The following is a 17,597-nucleotide window of genomic DNA, read 5'->3' as shown; positions in this document are numbered from 1 at the left end:
TATCTTCATTCTATAGAAATGTATTTCTCTTTCCTAAAACAATGAGTTTTTTGTACACAGGCTGCATAAAAAAATAAATTCTGTGCAAAGTGTGTTTCTTTTTTTTTCTGATTCCCGCCTGTGAGAGAGGGGTTATACGTCGCTGTCCTCTTTCACGAGGTTGGCTGTGTCTTTGAAAGTGTCCTCGGTTGGCGAAAAGGTGCTCGGACGACTCGTCTTCTGAGGTTTGGCGGGTGGGACAAACGGAGAGGGCTCGGGGGCAGAAGAGTCCCCAGTGCGTCCTACAGGCTTTTCATCCTTCATCTGTAAAACAATTCAGAGGGTAAACAAGCTGAAAGAACACCTGCACTTTCTGTTTTGTAACTTTATGTCTTAAAAACGTTCTTCATTGAGACTACTGTGTCCAAACTTACCTCTGAATATGAAGGGTTTTCAAATGTGGTGCTTGGCTTTAATTTTTGCTTGAATAAGCTCCACTTTGACTCCTGCAAACAGACACAAACATTGAGGTGATGTCACACCTAATATTAGCAATAATAATATTTTAGCTTACATGGTTTTATATGCACATATACTGTATTTGAGAGAGTCACCTGCACAGGTTTGGTGCTGACAGAAGATGTGTTCACAATGCCCACACTCGGATCTCTGTGATACGCCGGGTTTACAAACTTGTTCTCCAACTGTTCACCACTCACATTTACAGTCACCTGTTAAGATTTAGGTTGTCATGTCAGTTTCCTCAGTCCTGATGATTGATCCAATTGGTTTAACTAATGACATTTTCCTTCATTTTGAATGGTTAATAAAATAATCAGGAGGCAGGCACACACACACACATCTCTGCAGGTGCTGGATAACAATTATACGCAAAAAAAGACCTGAAAATACCTGCATTGTTGCACATTTTTCTGTTATTGTACTTGGACATGGCAATGTTTTTGTCCAAGGACCTAAAGAAGCTGTCATGGCCATGTAGAATAAAATAAAAAATGTTCATAATTCGGCAATGACAAGGATCTACTGGCCAGAAAACACATCCATACATATTATTCCTATCACTTAATGTACATCTGTAAAATTAAAATTTTGATCTTGAAAACAAAAATACCCATAGCATTATAAATCAAAGCCTTCATTTTCTTAGCTTCAGCAGAAATCCACCATCACAGTTGCCACTTTGAGATGTTCTGCTCACAAACAATATAACCTCTGTGTGATTACACTACAATTAAATACAAAATGAAGTGCATTTTGTTGTATATTGTCCTTAATATCCTGATTTTAGAAAGATGTTATTATGAACCATGAGTCAACTGCTGGAAGACTTAGTGTGGTGTTAATGTCATGTGACTCCATGTGGGAAATTAAACAAATCATTCAGTCAATCATTGTTGTACCTGTGTGGCATAAATGACAGCAGGATCACCCGACACTCCAGGAGCTGTTGCGTATAACGGGTTCTCAAATGTGATTGGCGGCCTCCCAGCTTCCATGGCAAAGTTATCGTCCTATGAGGATATAATATTGATAAGATTGCTTTTTACATTCACTAAAACACACCATGAACTGTTTTTAAACCGCTGCTTACACAAGCAGTTCTAGAGACAATTAAAGTTGTCAATGAATACCACATGAAGCATTAAGTTGTTAGTAAAAAGTGCTGATAGTACTACACACTTTCAGGGACTTGGGGAAATATTAACTGCTAATAAGCACCCTTCCAAGACTTACCATCTGCATGGCTGTGTCAATGAATGACACTCCAATGTGTGATGGTCCAAGGTCAACATTATCACCAGAGTGAAACGTGACACCATTCCCTGTGTCACCGGACTTAACCAGGCTGCTGAGGCTGGACAAAAGCAAAACACATCAGTTTGAACTTTGATCTTAATTCTGCGTGCATCAACTTTAGCAGAGTTGTTATTCAGAAGTGGAAAAACAGAGCGAGAAAAAAACAGCCACCTTACCTGGGTAGTTTGGGCATGGAGGGGATGAAAGATCCTGTTCGTTTGTAGTTGAGGAAAACCCCGACAGCCAAACCTCCAGTGATGAGGATGATGATAACCGCCAGAAGAACAGTCACGGCTAAAGAAACGGTATGCATGTTAGACCCCTGCAATAAGGCGTTGATCATAAAAAATCCTACTGTAATAACATTTTGTCGACTAGTCCTTTACAGTTCATGTTCTTTGGCTGACCCATTTGTTTGCTAAACCATTAGAAAAGTTGAACAGTGATCAATTATAGTATTACTTGGCTATTTATTAAGCAAATGTATGCTTTTGTTCAGTAAACATCTTCATCAAATGCTGAGGCCGGCTGTTTTTGTTGGCCTGAGTAGCTTTGTGTGAATTCATCACATTTGGCCTTGACCTGCTCCAGTGAAGATTATGAATTAGTCACTGTGCAGCAGCTCCCACATGTCAACCACTGCATGTGTGAAGGACTCCCACAGGTTTTGGTTGGAAGAATTTTTTTGGACAACTCTTTAAGTTAAAGGAGAAAAGAATTAACTGCCATGAGAATAAATAAATAAAAGCTTATATGACAGTACCTGTTCCTGCTGGTGCACCCCTTGACTTCCCCATCTCACAGTAGCTGCCCACGTAACCGTATGGACATCTGCAGAAAGGCATGATAAACAGAATATTCCTACTTGGGAAAACAACACCTTGAAGCGTATTTCAAAGAAGTGGAACAGCACAAATATCAGGCATTTCTGGATATGACTGATGGAGAATTGATCAATCACTGGTGTGAATGGCACCAACAGCTAAACTCACTTGCACTTGGGCAGATCGCCTTCATCAGTGTAGCAGGTTCCACCATTCATGCATCTACATGCAGCGGGCATTGCAACGGGTGCCTCAATGGCTGCAGGAGCAAAAGCCAGGCATACACAGAATCAACAACAACAACAACAACAACAAAACAGTATCACAGGAACACACAGGAGCAGGCAGGCACATGTGAAGAATGGATTTTTACGAATGCAAAATGAGATGCAACACAACAGCTAACACAAGAGTGCAGGCAGCAGATGCACTCAGGTGTTTGCTTACCTGCATCACATGCATTGGAGTCAAACTGCACCAGAGAGGACCCTTGAGGGCAGGCGCAGGTGTATCCACCAGGCCGGAGGAGACAGAGGTGACTGCACACATTCTTACAAGGGTTGGGTACTGAAGAGGTAAGAGCACAAATAATAATACTGTTAGATATTGCTCAGAGCAGAGATTATATCATTGAATTGAATTTTTATTCAGATTTTAAGACATGTGTCGGCCCGGACACACGTGGAAGAAAAGGTTGTTTGTCTCAATAAAGCTTTCCTTGTTACATAAAGATACAATATATATATATAATTTCAAAACATAACTGTTGATTGCCATCCTCTCTTCTCTTCTAAAAAAAAGCAGTCAACATGTTTGTTTGTTTTTATTCATAATTCTTCATTTTTACAATGTGACGTACTGAGAACCTTTTTTTCCATACGTCTTACAAGCCTTTTTGCAGGTCACTACATTCTCTGAGTGTTAAGGAAATAATCCAACAGGCGTGCGTTACTGTAAACATTCTCTCTTTATATGAATCCCTCTGACCTGACTGGTTGTGTCGTTGCTCCTGGTAAATGCGGACTTGAGTCAGCCAGGGGTTGATGGTTAGAACTTTGACTTTATGTCCTTTCCCAAACTTGTTAGTCTTCCACACTTCACCTTTCTCTTTTGTCGTCCAGTACACATGCCCCTCAAACACATCCAGACTGTAAGGGTGGCCAATGTCTGAAACGGAGAAAACACAATACTTTAAATCGCCTCCACTATTATTTAAATAAAATACTTGATAAAACACCATAAACTGTTTTGTTTTTCTGCAGACTGGCTGTCAGTGTTCTGACCTCCTGATATGACGATCTTCCGGTCTGTGCCATCGGGCTTCATGGACTCAATTATGTTTTCTTTGGAGTCACACCAGTAGATCCTGTTTCCATTCAGACAGTCCTGAGCCAGCCCAGTAGGCCAGCCCAGGTCCTCCTCCTTCACCAGCACCTCTCTGTGCTGACCGTCCATCCACGCTGATTCTATTCTGGGTTTCCTGCCCCAGTCTGTCCAGTACATCATCCTGTCAACACAGAAATAATCAGAGACAAAACATTATTTTTGGTCTGGATACAAATCCTCCTCAGACTGTACAAAGGAATTAAGGATGCAAACATAGTCTTTTTCTTGCTTCATACCCAAGTGATGGATTAACAATAATAGCAGCTGGCTGGTCCAGGTCTGCGTGGATCAACCACTTCCTGTACCGCCCATCTAGCTTGGCCACTTCAATTCGATTGGTTCCTGAATCTGTCCAGTAAATGTGCCTGTAAGGTGTCAAATACATACTGAGCAACTGTACAACATTTAGAGCAACCTCTGCAATGGTTAAGTCACAATGTTGGTGAATTACCTGCCAACCCAGTCCACGGCGATGCCGTCAGGATTAGCGATGTATCTCAGGTTGAGATCCACCTCTTTCACTGGGTTGTTGCCGTAATCGTTAAATGTGGTCATGTAGGCGCGTTTGATGGAGCCGAACTGAGATCCCCGACCCAGAACTGTCCAGTACACAACACCTACAGATACACCAGGGGATAAAGTTTACCCAAACTTTTATATTCACTGCAGCCAACAACAAAAACATTAAAAGGTTTACAGTAGAAGTCTTACTGAGTCCTTGGCCCTCTGGATCCCATAGGTAGTCCAAGGCTTGGATGTGCTCAGCGTTGTCCACATAGTCTGAATACTGCTGAGAGGACAGGTTGAAACGACGGATGCGGACGTTGTCTGGCAACAGCAGCACCGGTGGGTTTCCTGTACAGAAATTAACACACTAATAAAAGAGAACATTTGTAAAGAATGTTCTTCTACGTGTGAATGCCGAGCTCTTACCCTGGGCAGCACACTCTGTCCCATGCGGCTCACCAAAGGAGAGAAAACCTTCAGCGCAAAAACACTCGTAGCTGCCCTTTGTGTTCTTGCACTCTTGAGGACACATGTCGTACACCTCACACTCATTCACATCTGTATCCAAAAGCAAAGGAGATTAAAAAAGAGAAAAACTAAAATAATCTGAATGTAGAAAACTACTTCTGTGTCAGTGTTTAAATCAATTAAATAAATGATTAATTGATGTGACATTTACCTTCACAATTGTGTTTTTCTGTCGTTCTGGGCTTAAAGCCGTGCCTGCACGAACAGAGGATGCCTCCCTGCGTCAGGTCAGTACAGTTGTGTTCACAGATGTTGTCACTGCACGTGTGCCCGCTGCCATGGTCTGACAGGAGCAAATACAAAAGTTAGTGTTTGCAGGCACCAGAGTCCCTTTCGAAAATCTCTCATTGTACTGCAGCAGGTTTGGACAGTCGTAGTCCTGGTTTTGGTTCTCCCGTGCGATTTAGCCTGCTTTTGAAGAAATCCGACCCGTTGGCACCAATGACAAGCATTAAGAATGACCATATAGAAATAATCAATCTTCTCGCTGGTGGTCTCGTTTAGTTATGTAGGTTGTATAGAGGAATCAGTATTAAAGAGAGACTGTGTAATAACCAGTTAAACGTTGCTTACAGTAACTTTAACTTGCTATGGTCTGACTGAGCTAACTAAGCTGATGTAAACTTCTTTCCAGGCATATATAAATGCTAATCCAGCATTTTAATGGTATCTTATCTCCCAAATAAAAATGTAAAATTTAGCTTAAACAGTTTTAGAAATTCTATTCATCATAATTTTGGAAAACCTGCAAGTTTAGAACGATATTTTTCACATTACAATTCATCATCATTAGTAATATGCTCTTTTTTAATGTACTCACGGCAGCCCAGCTCATCAGACTGGTCTCCACAGTCATCATAATCATCACAGGCGTACTGCAGAGGGATGCATTGTCCGTTACTGCATTTGTACTCATCATCTGAACAGGGTCCATGAGTGGGACTTTGACCTAGATATAAAGAAACATATCGACTCAAGAGATGCTGTAGATGCATGTTCAAAAAAAAAAAAAAAACACACGACATCCGATTGAGAATATAAACGAGACCATCAGCTACAAACTATTAAACTCACAGTTTTCCTGTTTCTCATCAGAGCCATCACCACAGTCATCGACAGAGTTACACAGCTCGTGGCTGTAGATGCAGCGGTTGTTGTCACAGCGGAAACGGAACGGAGCCTCACACTGGATTTCCACTGTGGACGAACAGAATGTCTCAAGAAAACCTCATAGGAAGAATTCAACACATTCACTTAAAAAATAGTGAGCCAATATTGAGTTTGGTTTTGTGTGTGCTTCACTTGTGACTGTTTTATGTTACTTCTTACAGCAGAGGTGAAGCTCCTCGTCCGAGTCATCTCCACAGTCATTGTCTCCGTCACATTTCCAATGAGGCTGGATGCATACGTGGTTCTTGCACTCAAACAGGAATGGGGGGCAGTATGTGCCGTTGGGATAGCGGGTCGCTGCAAGTCAGGAATGCAAATAACAAAAGAAACAATGATTAACTAATTGTCATCAAAGAGTGCACAGCAAAAACATTCAATGCAGGACACTTACGACAAGACGTCTCATCTGTGAAGTCCAGACAGTCGGCGTTGCCATCGCATTTGAAGCGCTCAGCGATACAGTGTCCACTGCCACACTGGAAGTATCCGGGATGACAAGTCCGCAACTCTGCAACACAGTCAAAGCAGCACACATTGAAGCATTACTTCACATAGAAATATGCACCACTCACGGAAAGGGGAGCACTAGTCATGACAACAGTAAATACACACTGAGCATGTTGAATAAAAGTCTCACAACACCTAAAATCCCCACGTTTCTATATTCCTACATGGGAAATACTCTACTAGAATAACTTCTAGATATGTGATGCTCAGTTATCTGTCTTACTCTGTGTTCTACCAGCACTGGAAGGAAGAAATCCCTCAGTTGTAGCAATGAATAAACTATTATTGAATACTTCACTATTGGTGGTCCTGTCTGTTTGTGCTTCAAAAGGTGAAGTTTTAGTGCTTCTTTGTTTAGTGCAGCCCTCCGTTACTCACAAACAGCCAGCCAACAAAGAGCCTCCACTTACCACAGTCCCTTTCATCAGAGTTGTCCTCACAGTCGTTGTCATGGTCACAGACCCAACGGTCGGGAATGCAGCGCAGATTTTCACAACGAAACTCGCTCTCTGTGCACGAGCGTGGAGCTGAGGGAAAACGGGAAAACAGAAAGTGTGGAATCAATCACGTGCAGACTTAATTTAGTTTTTTTAATTATATTTCCACTCCACAGACACACAGTCTGTTATTTTTCTATAAATTATGACAAAAAAACACCTTGACACACTCACACAAGCAGCACATGTGCAGCCGTTACTCTGCAGTGAGTTCATGGGTTCACTGGAGACAAACTCTCCTGGCATCAGCAGCACAGCAACAAGGGGAGCGGCACCGCCATGATTTAACCCCAGTCACTGTTGCTCCTTTGAGAAGCTACATTATCTCTATTAACTGGCATGTTCTCAGACATGTTTAAATTCTCCAGGGCAAAGGGTGACGGACTCCTTCACTCCCTCTCTCTCACACGCTGAGGACAGCCTGTTTCTCTTGCAGCTGATAAGACTACCTCTCTCCGCACTCAAGCAGAAGTGTCGAGCCTCTCACAAAACCTCCCTGCTGTCAGATAAAAAATGATAGCAGGACTATTCTTTAACATCAACACTCTTTTTTCATTTGGACTAAACCTACTTAAAAGACACTTAAGTGACATCAATGAACCTAGTTGTTTTACTGTTCACACCCTCGTCAGTACTCAAATGCAACTTAATGGTGTAACTTTATCAGTGACAGTGAGCAGCACTCACTGCAGCTGCGTTCATCGGAGTTGTCCCCGCAGTCGTCCTCCCCGTCACAACTCCATCTCAGCGGGATGCAGCGGTGGTTGTCACAGCGGAAGTCTCCGTTAGGATTACAGGTCACTTCATCTGGGAAAGGAGCAGGTACTGATCATCGTTTAGCATAACGTTTCTCCTCGCTCTGCCAAAGAGCCAAAAGAACGGTCTTTATACGTTATATTCTATGCATTTGTATTTCGGGGAGGAGGATGAGATTTGATTTTATAAACTCAAACAGGTATATGCAGCTAGTACTGAAGATATTAAGCCCAGGTATAACACGATGCTACATGGAAATATTTGAAAGAAACAATACAATTAGGAGCATACAATGTAATACAAAGATTTAAAAAATAACCAAATTTAGATGTTCTGGAAAATGACAGTGGTAGGGGATAAATCAAATGTACAAACTGCCAGTTTATTAGGTGCACCTTTTGAATTATACTGTGTGAAACATGTTTCTAATATTATATCTACCGTCATTGCTTTCAAACCCGGTGAACAAAATATTAGGAACACCTCTCAGTATTGCATATTGCAGTTCAGGATCACTACAAACTTGAAAAGATGATGCTCCAGTAGATCATCTTATAAATAAGAGCAGCACATTATGACTGAAAATGTTTAGGCTATTGAGTCATGATGAAAATGTCAGTTTGAAATGAAAGGCATCTTGTTTTTTAATTAAACTGTAATAGTCATAGAGGGAGAAGAGCAGCGTTCCGAAGACAGATGGGTGAACTCTATCCATGCTAGTGTGAGTCGGTAGAGGATAAGACTGCAGGAGATGAGAAGCACAGACGGGAGAGGAGTGGAGGAGAGCTGGTCTGAGCCATCTCTAACACACAAATACTGGGGGTCAAAGATAGCACCGCGTTAGCTAGTCCTGCCCTCCTAGCCCTCCACCTGGCCCATCTGCTACATTCTTACAGGAAGATTAGCACTGATCTCCCGTCCTGCGCTGGCATGGCACTAATGGAGTCAGGGCCTCCGATAAGAGACGGGAGGGCCGCGGCAAGGGTGTTTGAATCGTAGCAAAGTACAAAGAGACTCGTGTGAACCCTGCCCCCACGCAAGGACAGAGCAACAACACACACACACACACACACGCATATGTAGACCCATACCACTGGACAGCTCATAAATCTGTGGTGCTCTTAGGGAGAAGCAAATGGTGGGGGAGGGTGAGTGGTGAGACCCTCTCCATCAGCACCTCCCACTACCTCACTGTGTAATGTTCCACAGGAGGCTGAGGTGTTGGCTAATTGCCCCTCACTCAGTAAATGTGATGAATAATAAATAATAAATAATAAACTGAAGCTTTAGCATAAAGTTTTTGGGCATATTCAATACTAATAACAAACAGTCTTCAAATCAGCGCCATGATGTAAACAGGACCTCAGTTCTGTCTCAAGGATGGTCGTCACAGACTCACCACAGCCCTGCTCATCACTGTGGTCTCTGCAGTCGTTGTTGCCATTGCAAACAGACCACAGTGGCACACAGCGGTAGTTGGTCTTGCAGTCAAACTCGGTGTGGTTGTCACATCGATGTTCTGGTCCCACTGTGGAAAAAAAAACACCACAGTTATCAAGTAAAGGAGACAAAAGACTGGTGCACTTTTTTGAACATCAAGTTTAAAAAACGTTCTACTCTGATGCAACTCAGATTCAGATTGAGTCCTTGTAAAGAAAGACCCATGAGTAGTGGGAAAAAAAAAAAAAGGTAGAAGAAACTGTGTATTACTTACTGCACTCCTCCAACGGTTCATCAGAGTTGTCACCACAATCATCATCAACATCACATTTCCAGCTCTGGGGAATGCAGCGTCCATTTCGGCACTTCAACTGTCCAGGGCGGCAAGTCCTGGTGGAGCAGTGGGCAGGCTCCTCGTCAGACTGATCCCCACAATCGTCCTCGCCGTCACACTGCCATGACTCGGGTATGCACCGCTTATTTGCACACTGCCACTGGTGGGTTTCACACTGGTGTGTAGCTAGTGGAAAGACAAGTCCATCAATTGACCCAAACAAGTTTTTACATGAAGTCCTGAGAAACAATGACTACCGGTGAGGCTTAAAGAAAATATGACATTTTGGAGAAATTAATAATTGCTATTAAAATGAGTAGGTTAAGAGAACACAACCCACCACACAGCACAGGGTCTTCATCTGAGCCATCGTGGCAGTCCTGGTTGCTGTTACACAGAAAGTGTGTACTAGTGCAGTTTCCATCGTTGCACTGAAACTGGCCGAGCCTGCAGTGACGAGCCGGGCAAGTGGAAGGCTCGTCTGAGCCGTCTCTGCAATCCCTCTGACCATCACATTTCCACCAGATAGGAATACATCTGCAGAGGTAAGGCAAAAAATGTTCTGCGTGTTGCCCAAAAAAATGTTTCTGTAACTCCAAAACTGATTATATCAAATACATAACTACTTATAACTCTATGAAAGGCTGCAAAAATATCAGTGGTTATAAAAAGTAAACTTGTAAGTATTAACGTCGATAAATCCCTAATTCGGTATTACTACATCATTTTTATACACAGCTATAATTATATAAAATACTTTTTTTGATGGATTATATTATGAAAACAAACAGCAGGGAGCGCTGTTTTCCATTGCAAAGAGAGCAAACAGAGCTTTACTGTATATTTCCTTTTGAAATTACAGATGATGAAATGAGCAAGGTAACAGCCTATGTAAATATTGCTACCAGGATTTTCTTCTTATTCAGTAAAGGAAAAGAGAATAAAATACACAAGGTAGTGCCAGGATGAAAGTATGACAAGCCTTTTTGTGATAAAAGCGTAACTTTAAGAAATCTGGTCTCAAGTTTGAGCTTTAATACTAACAAAACTCCTGGCATGAGATAGCAACAAATTTCAAGAGTGGTTTAATTTGGATAGTGCCAATAATGTATTACGGTCAGTTCAACAACGTTATACTGATATTTAAAATGCTGTACATCAAATAAAAAGATCACAAGCTATACCACAAGAAGAACATTTGACAAACCGTTCATTGTTAGCACATCTGTACTGGGTGCTGCTGCACATGGGAAGGCATCGGGTCACACCTCCAATTTGGACAGTCAGGAAATGGTCGGGGCACTCACAGGTGTGGTCCCGCCCCGCATGACGGATCAGGCACAGGTGAGAGCAGCCTCCATTGTTCACAGCACAAGGATTGTTTACTGTCAGAGGAAGAGCCACAGTCGGTCAAGTAATCTCAAATCAGCACAGCTTGGCAAATAGAGGCCAGGTATTGTTCTGCTGGTGGTCAATGCCCTGTATTCAAATCAACCTAAGGAGGACGTGTCGAGATAATAAACAACTAAAAGCTCTTGAACACAAGACTCTGAAGTTTTGACTCACCAATAGGCTGTCTGTAAGGATGACACACGTGGATGTCAAACGGTCTGTGAGTGGTGTTAACCAGGGCCTGTCGCCCAGAGCCGTCGTATTTGTTGCCTTTCTCCACTGAGCGCGTGTTCCAGTCAGTCCAGTACACAAAGTCCTCGAACACAGTCAGGGCAAACGGGTGAGACAAAACTCCATCATACACTGTGTGTCTGTGTTGACCATCCAAGTCCGAGTATCTGACAAAAGAAATAAAAGAGTTACAAGTCTCACTGCAATTACTGTGGGCAAGAAACAGTGTGATCACTTTCTGACAAAATGTACCTACTCTATGTAACTGAGGTGAGCGTCAGACCAGTAGAGCATGTCATTAGTGTAGTCGATCGTGATCCCGTTGGGCCACTCTATCTTGGTGGTGATGATAGCTGCTTTGTTGGTTCCATCCATTCCAACACGACCTATAAAGGCTTTGTCTCCCCAGTCCGTCCAGTAGACAAATCTAACAGGTAGCCAAGAGAAGGACTTTAGATGACATCTACATATATCTGAAGAAGAGTGCATTTATACTTCCAAACAAAAGCTTTTCAATCATTTTACTTAGAATGAGAAAGAGCCAGATTGATACAGTGTTTTTTAGAAACTGATAGATCATGAATAATATTTTTGATTACTTTCTGACAAGGAAATTTGGTAAGATAAAAGCAGGCTAATATGACAGTGGCAATAACATGAAAACATTTTAAACAGTTGCCGTAAACAATGTATTAATGAATCCTTACTTAAATAAACTGTTTCAAAGATTCTGTCCATTCTGCCTGTATTACCCTAAAATAAGTAAAAAACCTAAAGGAAAGCAGTACCAATAAAAAATAACAATACTAAAATGTAGTCAAGACAAAGAAAGATCAAATATGCATAATTATTCTGCCTTTAAAACATTTAGTTATGCAATTTACTGCACTGCAATTTCTTTGAGACAACCCACCAGAAGCTGTTACCAACATATTGTGATAAGCAAGAATAGCAGCCCAGCCAATAATATTGCCCTGCTGATATATTGGTCGGGCTCAATCATTAGACTTAATTCCTCCTTGCCTCCGACTCACCCATATTTGGGATGCAACACAATGGCTCTGGGGTTTTCAAAGCAGTAGGTGTTGTTGTCATCAACGCAGTGTTCAGCCAGCTTCTTCACGAATCGACCGTCCAGTTCAGACACTTTGAGACAGTCCAAGAAGCTGTCCACCCAGTAGAGTTTTCTGGCTATCCAGTCAACTGCGAGGCCCTCCCCATGCAGAACTCCATTGACCACCACCTCTCTGTTGCTGCCAGTGAAGGACATCCTCTCAATCACTCTGCGGCTCACATCAATCCAGTAAAGACGCCTTTCGACTCGGTCAAAGTCCAAGGCCACCACACTGGTCAGGCCCTGCAGGATCAGAGAGTAGGCCTGTCCGTCCGTTGACAGGTTCCTAAGGTAATAGCGGTTGCTGAAGATGAGGTAGGGCGAGATGTCACTGTTCTGACGGCAGCTGTGGCCGTCCGGCTCTCGGAGGAATCCTGGGGCACACTTGCACATGTAGGAGCCGACGGTGTTCTCACAGACCTGGCTGCACACGCTCGGTGTCTCTGTACACTCATTGATGTCGTCGCACGTTTTGCTGTCAGACATGAGGCGGTAGCCGGAGCGACAGGTGCAGATGAAGCTGGTGGCTGTGTCGGTGCAACTGTGATCACAGTGATGGATGGACGGTTCCGTGCATTCATTGACACCTGCATACAGAAGAAGCATAATCAACTAAATTACTGAAAAAGTTGTCGGCAAAGAAAACTATTTTGTCCAGTCTAATCTAACCAATGAGAAAGAAAAACATATATAAAATATATCAATCAAAAATATAAATCAAAATCACAGTATTTTAATTTGATTCTAATCCCAAGTCTGCGTGATAATGCTATCTACAGAAGCAATAGAATATCCTTAGTTATTTGCTATACATTATCGAAATGCAACATTTGTATTTGCCAATTTGTATAAGCACAATTGTCCTATAATTTGGTTGTTGACTATTTGTGGTTGTATTTCTCTGTTTCCCCACATCGCCTCCAGCACTTCTTTGACATCTCCCCTGGAGGCAAACACTGAAAAAACTGAAAGGTTTAAAACATTTTATTGATGGCACAATTTCTTGTCACTCACCGCATCCCTTCTCATCGCTGTTGTCAGAGCAGTCATCGCTCCTGTCGCACACCTGCCTCAGGGGGATACAGTGTCCGTTGTCACATCTGAACTCTCCGGGGGGGCAGGTGGGTGCTGGCGTGTGGCACATGTGCTCCAGCTCATCGGACTCATCCCCACAGTCATTGTCGCCGTCGCAGACAAAGTCATGAGACACGCAGCGGCCGTTCTGGCAGGTGAACTGGTGTTGCTGACACGGCTGGTAGGTGCAGCTCTGCTCGTCACTGCTGTCTCCGCAGTCATTACGGCGATCACACCTGATTTTAGATGTCAGGCCGCAAAGGATGAACTCAAATTGCCAGACAAGACTGATGATGTAATTAATGATTTTTCAAAAGAGTTTATTTTTCTAACCTGTAGGAGTTGCGTATGCAGAGGCCATTGCTACAGCTGAACTCGTTGATGCCACATGATCGGCGTGAACAGTTTTGATGTTCATCTAATGCATCTGCACAGTCTGCGTCTCCATCACACACCCAGTCACGTGGGATACATTTCCGCTGAGGTGGTTGGTTGTTCACACAGGTAAACTCTGCACTTGAACATGTGCGATTGCCTGGAATGAAAAAAGAAAAAATCAGGCAGGGGGATTTACAAGAAGCACAATAATGATAAGTCGACTTTCTTTACTCGATTCGTCTCGGTCTTTATTCGATGACTTAGTTCCAAGAAAAGTATGAACACATCCGTGGAATACGCAAAACTTTAAGTGGTGCTTTTGTGTGATTCTTTGTGGATAAGCACAAAGAAAGTCTACAGATCTGTCGATTCAATCAACTAACAGATTTGTGTTAGTCGACGAAGAATTTCTTTGCTTGAGGACAGCCCTAGTGACAATGTCAACCTGCATTTTTGCCAATCCAAACATTCCAAACTGTATTTCAAAACAAGCAGCCATGACTTCAAATTCTTTATCCATCTAATGAGATTGATCCACATTGTTTGAAGTGAGTCTCCTACAGAGGCTCAGGCAGTGCTGAAGTCATTAGCTTCAGGCATGTTATTGTTGGAGCACACATTGGTGAGACATAAGAGTCTTGATCCACCCTGAGCCAGGAAGCCAGAGAAAAGAGACATGCACAAAGTAACGAGTGAGGCAGGAGAAATCAGGAATGTCAACTCCTTAGATTGGAGACCTTCTACAGGAGACTAAGATGCCGGGGCACTGACTGCCAGTGTCTCCCACACAACACTCCCACAGTGGTGTGTATCCTAATCCATCAGCATCCTGAATAACGAGAGGATGAGGGAGGCAGGATGGGGGCAAAGTGGAGAAGAGATGGGGAACAAGAGGACAGGCTACAAAGGGGAGGAGATGAAGAAGTAGGAAGCTGCAGAAAAGGATGAGGACAAAGAGAAAGGAAGAAGTGGAAGGAGAGAAAGCGTAAGTGGTAATGAAAGGATGCATACCACAGTCATGCCTCTGGTCTTCGTCACTCATGTCGCCACAGTCATTGTCCCCATCACAGATCCAGGACGAGGCAATGCACCTGCCATCATCACAGCGAAACTGATCTGTGTTGCAGGTTCTGACCAGTGTGGCTGCAGAGACAAATCATACAACATTAAACTGTAGATAACGCCGCACAATATTGTGTTTCAATGTATTCTGCCAAATTATTAACCCTTTTTTAAATTTTTGTGATTTATAATTATCTCATGTACTTCCCCCACTGCTTTTACGCAAGGCACAATACAACACTGGCAAAGCTTTCAAATATAGTCATGGCAACTCTACATTCCCATGCATGGTGAGCTATCTAAACAAAAGCCAAAGTGAGGCTCTGTAACCCCTGGTGGACAAAGGGAGGGGGAGGTGCTGTTTGTCAGAGGACACTGAGGGGCGTCACCACAGAGGAATGCGGCACACAATAGGAGGCCTGGCTGACCACATCATCAACAAAGAAATACACCACTGACTCGCACTCTCCGCTACATCACTCACAGCACTCTCTCACACCAGCACACAGATGCAGATTGGCGGACGGACACACAATAACCAAGCAGCTGATAATGGGGATGGCGGCAGACACACAAAAGCCAACAGGCCCACTTTAGGGGTGAGAGCGATGTGCGACACTCACTGCAGGAGAGGGGTTCATCAGAGCCGTCAGCGCAGTCAGCCCCTCCATCACAGTACCAGTGGGCGGGGATGCAGCGACCGCTGGAGCAACGGAACTCGCTCTGGGAACATGTGGATGCCGCTATGTAGAGGACGTGGAAAGGCATGAAATCACTTGGAGGACTTGTCAGTGTGGGAATCTTAATATGCTGATGAGTGGGGGTTGGGTAAAGAGTGATCTGTTTCTAACTCTTTTATATCATCTTTCTCGCAACTTTAGGTAGATTAAAATCCTGTTTTACCCAGACTGAGCAGATACATTATTTGCAACATCATACTCAAAATGATACTAAAAGATTTCTATTTCAGCGGTTTGTGGAAGTGTTTTTCAATTCTAACTGAATTGTTTTCTGTAAAACTCTTTCAGTTTAGTAATCAAGTAATCAATGCCATTTATTGAACCTATTGTATAAGGCCGTTTCCAAAATCCCTCCCTATTTTCTACCTAGTGCATTATATTTACTTTCAGCTATTTTGTCTAAGTGTGACATTTATGCACTCAAACACAATGGAACAGAAAAATAGCATAGCATAGCAGCATCTTTTAAAAGCCTCACAATGCAATGCCCTCACCAATGATAGATGTGAGTGAAAATTACAGTTACCGTATTTTCCGCACTATAAAGCGCACCGGATTAAAAGGCGCACCTTCAATGAATGGCCTATGTTAGAACTGTTTTTATATATAGGGCGCACCGGATTATAAGGCGCATAGAATAGAATAGCGTCGTAAACGTGTCTCTTGAAAGGTGCCATTTTGGGGTCTTTATACACACACAAGTGGTGTTGGACTAGGAGTAAGCACAGTACCGGTGTTTACCGCGGTGCGGCTTTGTAGTTTACCAGTCGTACTGAAACATTTTGACAGAGCGCCGTGTACAACCAGTATGGATCAACCAATTAACCAATTGATCCATATATAAGGCGCTCCGGATTACAAGGCGCACTGTCGTTTTTTGAGAAAATTAAAGGCTTTTAAGTGCGCCTTATAGTGCGGACAAAAAATACGGTAATTTATTAATCATAAATGTAAAATGTCTGCAGTGAAAAAGGCCTAGTCAGACTATAACTAAATGAAACTTGTACAATTAACAGTGATTTTAACTAACAACTGAAAAAAAAGCAAAAAATTGTTATAATCCTAAAACTGCTGCCGAACTCACCACAGTGGGTAGGGCTCTCATCGCTCATATCCCCACAGTCGTTGTCTCCATCACACAGGTATAAACGTGGGATGCAGATGTTGGTAGACTGACATTTCGTGTGCTCTGGCTGGCAGGTTCTCTCCGCTGAAATAATCAGAAGTTAGAATTAATAACCGCTTTGATTTGAACATCTACCTCTGTTTCTGTGGAAAACTGAGGATACTCACGGCAGTTTTGTTCATCCGAGGTGCCGTTGTCATAGCAGTTGTTGATGCCATTGCATACATAGTCCTTTGCAACGCAGCGCCCATTGTTACAGGTGAACTCTGTGTTGGGGTCACACAGTCTGAATAGACAGTCCACCTCATCACTGTTGTCTCCGCAGTCGTCATAGTGGTCACAGCGGTAGTGGTAGGGCACACATCGCCCATTGCCACAAGTAAACACTGTGGGCTCACAGGTGTGGAAGGCTGCCAATCACAGTCAAGAACATGTTAGAGCTCTGGCCAATGGGGAGGCCTGAATACACATGCAGCGGAAGCTTATTTTACCTGACAAGGCAATAAAGGAAGACAGCAGCTGTGGTACTGCATGCAAAGATATAAGGACATTGATTCATTTGTTAGTGTTCATTTGTTTTAATAGGAATTAGCTGCATGTTAATGGGAACTTAATCATGAAGTGAATGCATACACACCAACATAGTTGAAGGCAGGTTTAGGTCCTAAGAAAGAATTTTGTTAAAGCAGAAACACATAAGTTGTTAGTATTAGTGAGGGTAAAAGATAAAGAAT

General features: G+C 42.9%; 1 protein-coding gene across 1 annotated transcript in view; it reads right to left on the bottom strand.

The window, feature by feature from the left end:
- Window positions 1–132: 132 nt before the first annotated feature.
- Window positions 133–17,597, bottom strand: part of lrp2a (low density lipoprotein receptor-related protein 2a) — a 44,293-nt gene continuing 26,828 nt past the window's right edge. The window contains exons 44-78 of the mRNA XM_076103798.1: window positions 17,031–17,273; window positions 16,822–16,947; window positions 15,621–15,740; window positions 14,947–15,078; window positions 13,891–14,092; window positions 13,498–13,793; window positions 12,404–13,070; window positions 11,626–11,796; window positions 11,313–11,536; window positions 10,954–11,131; window positions 10,087–10,283; window positions 9,687–9,932; window positions 9,372–9,500; window positions 7,904–8,023; window positions 7,130–7,246; window positions 6,604–6,720; window positions 6,372–6,509; window positions 6,117–6,239; window positions 5,863–5,991; window positions 5,194–5,325; window positions 4,941–5,072; window positions 4,719–4,862; window positions 4,459–4,624; window positions 4,244–4,372; window positions 3,905–4,128; window positions 3,609–3,788; window positions 3,069–3,188; window positions 2,790–2,880; window positions 2,561–2,628; window positions 1,974–2,091; window positions 1,735–1,855; window positions 1,401–1,511; window positions 594–710; window positions 414–485; window positions 133–303 (exon numbers count right to left, since the gene is read on the bottom strand). Coding sequence (XP_075959913.1) covers window positions 133–303; window positions 414–485; window positions 594–710; window positions 1,401–1,511; window positions 1,735–1,855; window positions 1,974–2,091; window positions 2,561–2,628; window positions 2,790–2,880; window positions 3,069–3,188; window positions 3,609–3,788; window positions 3,905–4,128; window positions 4,244–4,372; window positions 4,459–4,624; window positions 4,719–4,862; window positions 4,941–5,072; window positions 5,194–5,325; window positions 5,863–5,991; window positions 6,117–6,239; window positions 6,372–6,509; window positions 6,604–6,720; window positions 7,130–7,246; window positions 7,904–8,023; window positions 9,372–9,500; window positions 9,687–9,932; window positions 10,087–10,283; window positions 10,954–11,131; window positions 11,313–11,536; window positions 11,626–11,796; window positions 12,404–13,070; window positions 13,498–13,793; window positions 13,891–14,092; window positions 14,947–15,078; window positions 15,621–15,740; window positions 16,822–16,947; window positions 17,031–17,273 — 5,771 coding nt within the window. The remainder of the gene's footprint in view (window positions 304–413; window positions 486–593; window positions 711–1,400; window positions 1,512–1,734; window positions 1,856–1,973; window positions 2,092–2,560; window positions 2,629–2,789; window positions 2,881–3,068; window positions 3,189–3,608; window positions 3,789–3,904; window positions 4,129–4,243; window positions 4,373–4,458; window positions 4,625–4,718; window positions 4,863–4,940; window positions 5,073–5,193; window positions 5,326–5,862; window positions 5,992–6,116; window positions 6,240–6,371; window positions 6,510–6,603; window positions 6,721–7,129; window positions 7,247–7,903; window positions 8,024–9,371; window positions 9,501–9,686; window positions 9,933–10,086; window positions 10,284–10,953; window positions 11,132–11,312; window positions 11,537–11,625; window positions 11,797–12,403; window positions 13,071–13,497; window positions 13,794–13,890; window positions 14,093–14,946; window positions 15,079–15,620; window positions 15,741–16,821; window positions 16,948–17,030; window positions 17,274–17,597) is intronic.

Source organism: Anarhichas minor, unplaced genomic scaffold, assembly GCF_050575085.1.
Source record: "Anarhichas minor isolate MPS153535 unplaced genomic scaffold, ASM5057508v1 ptg000004l, whole genome shotgun sequence".
Taxonomy (NCBI): Eukaryota; Metazoa; Chordata; class Actinopteri; order Perciformes; family Anarhichadidae; genus Anarhichas; species Anarhichas minor.
Note: the sequence above shows the minus strand (reverse complement) of the source record. Positions and strands in the feature narration are given on the sequence as shown.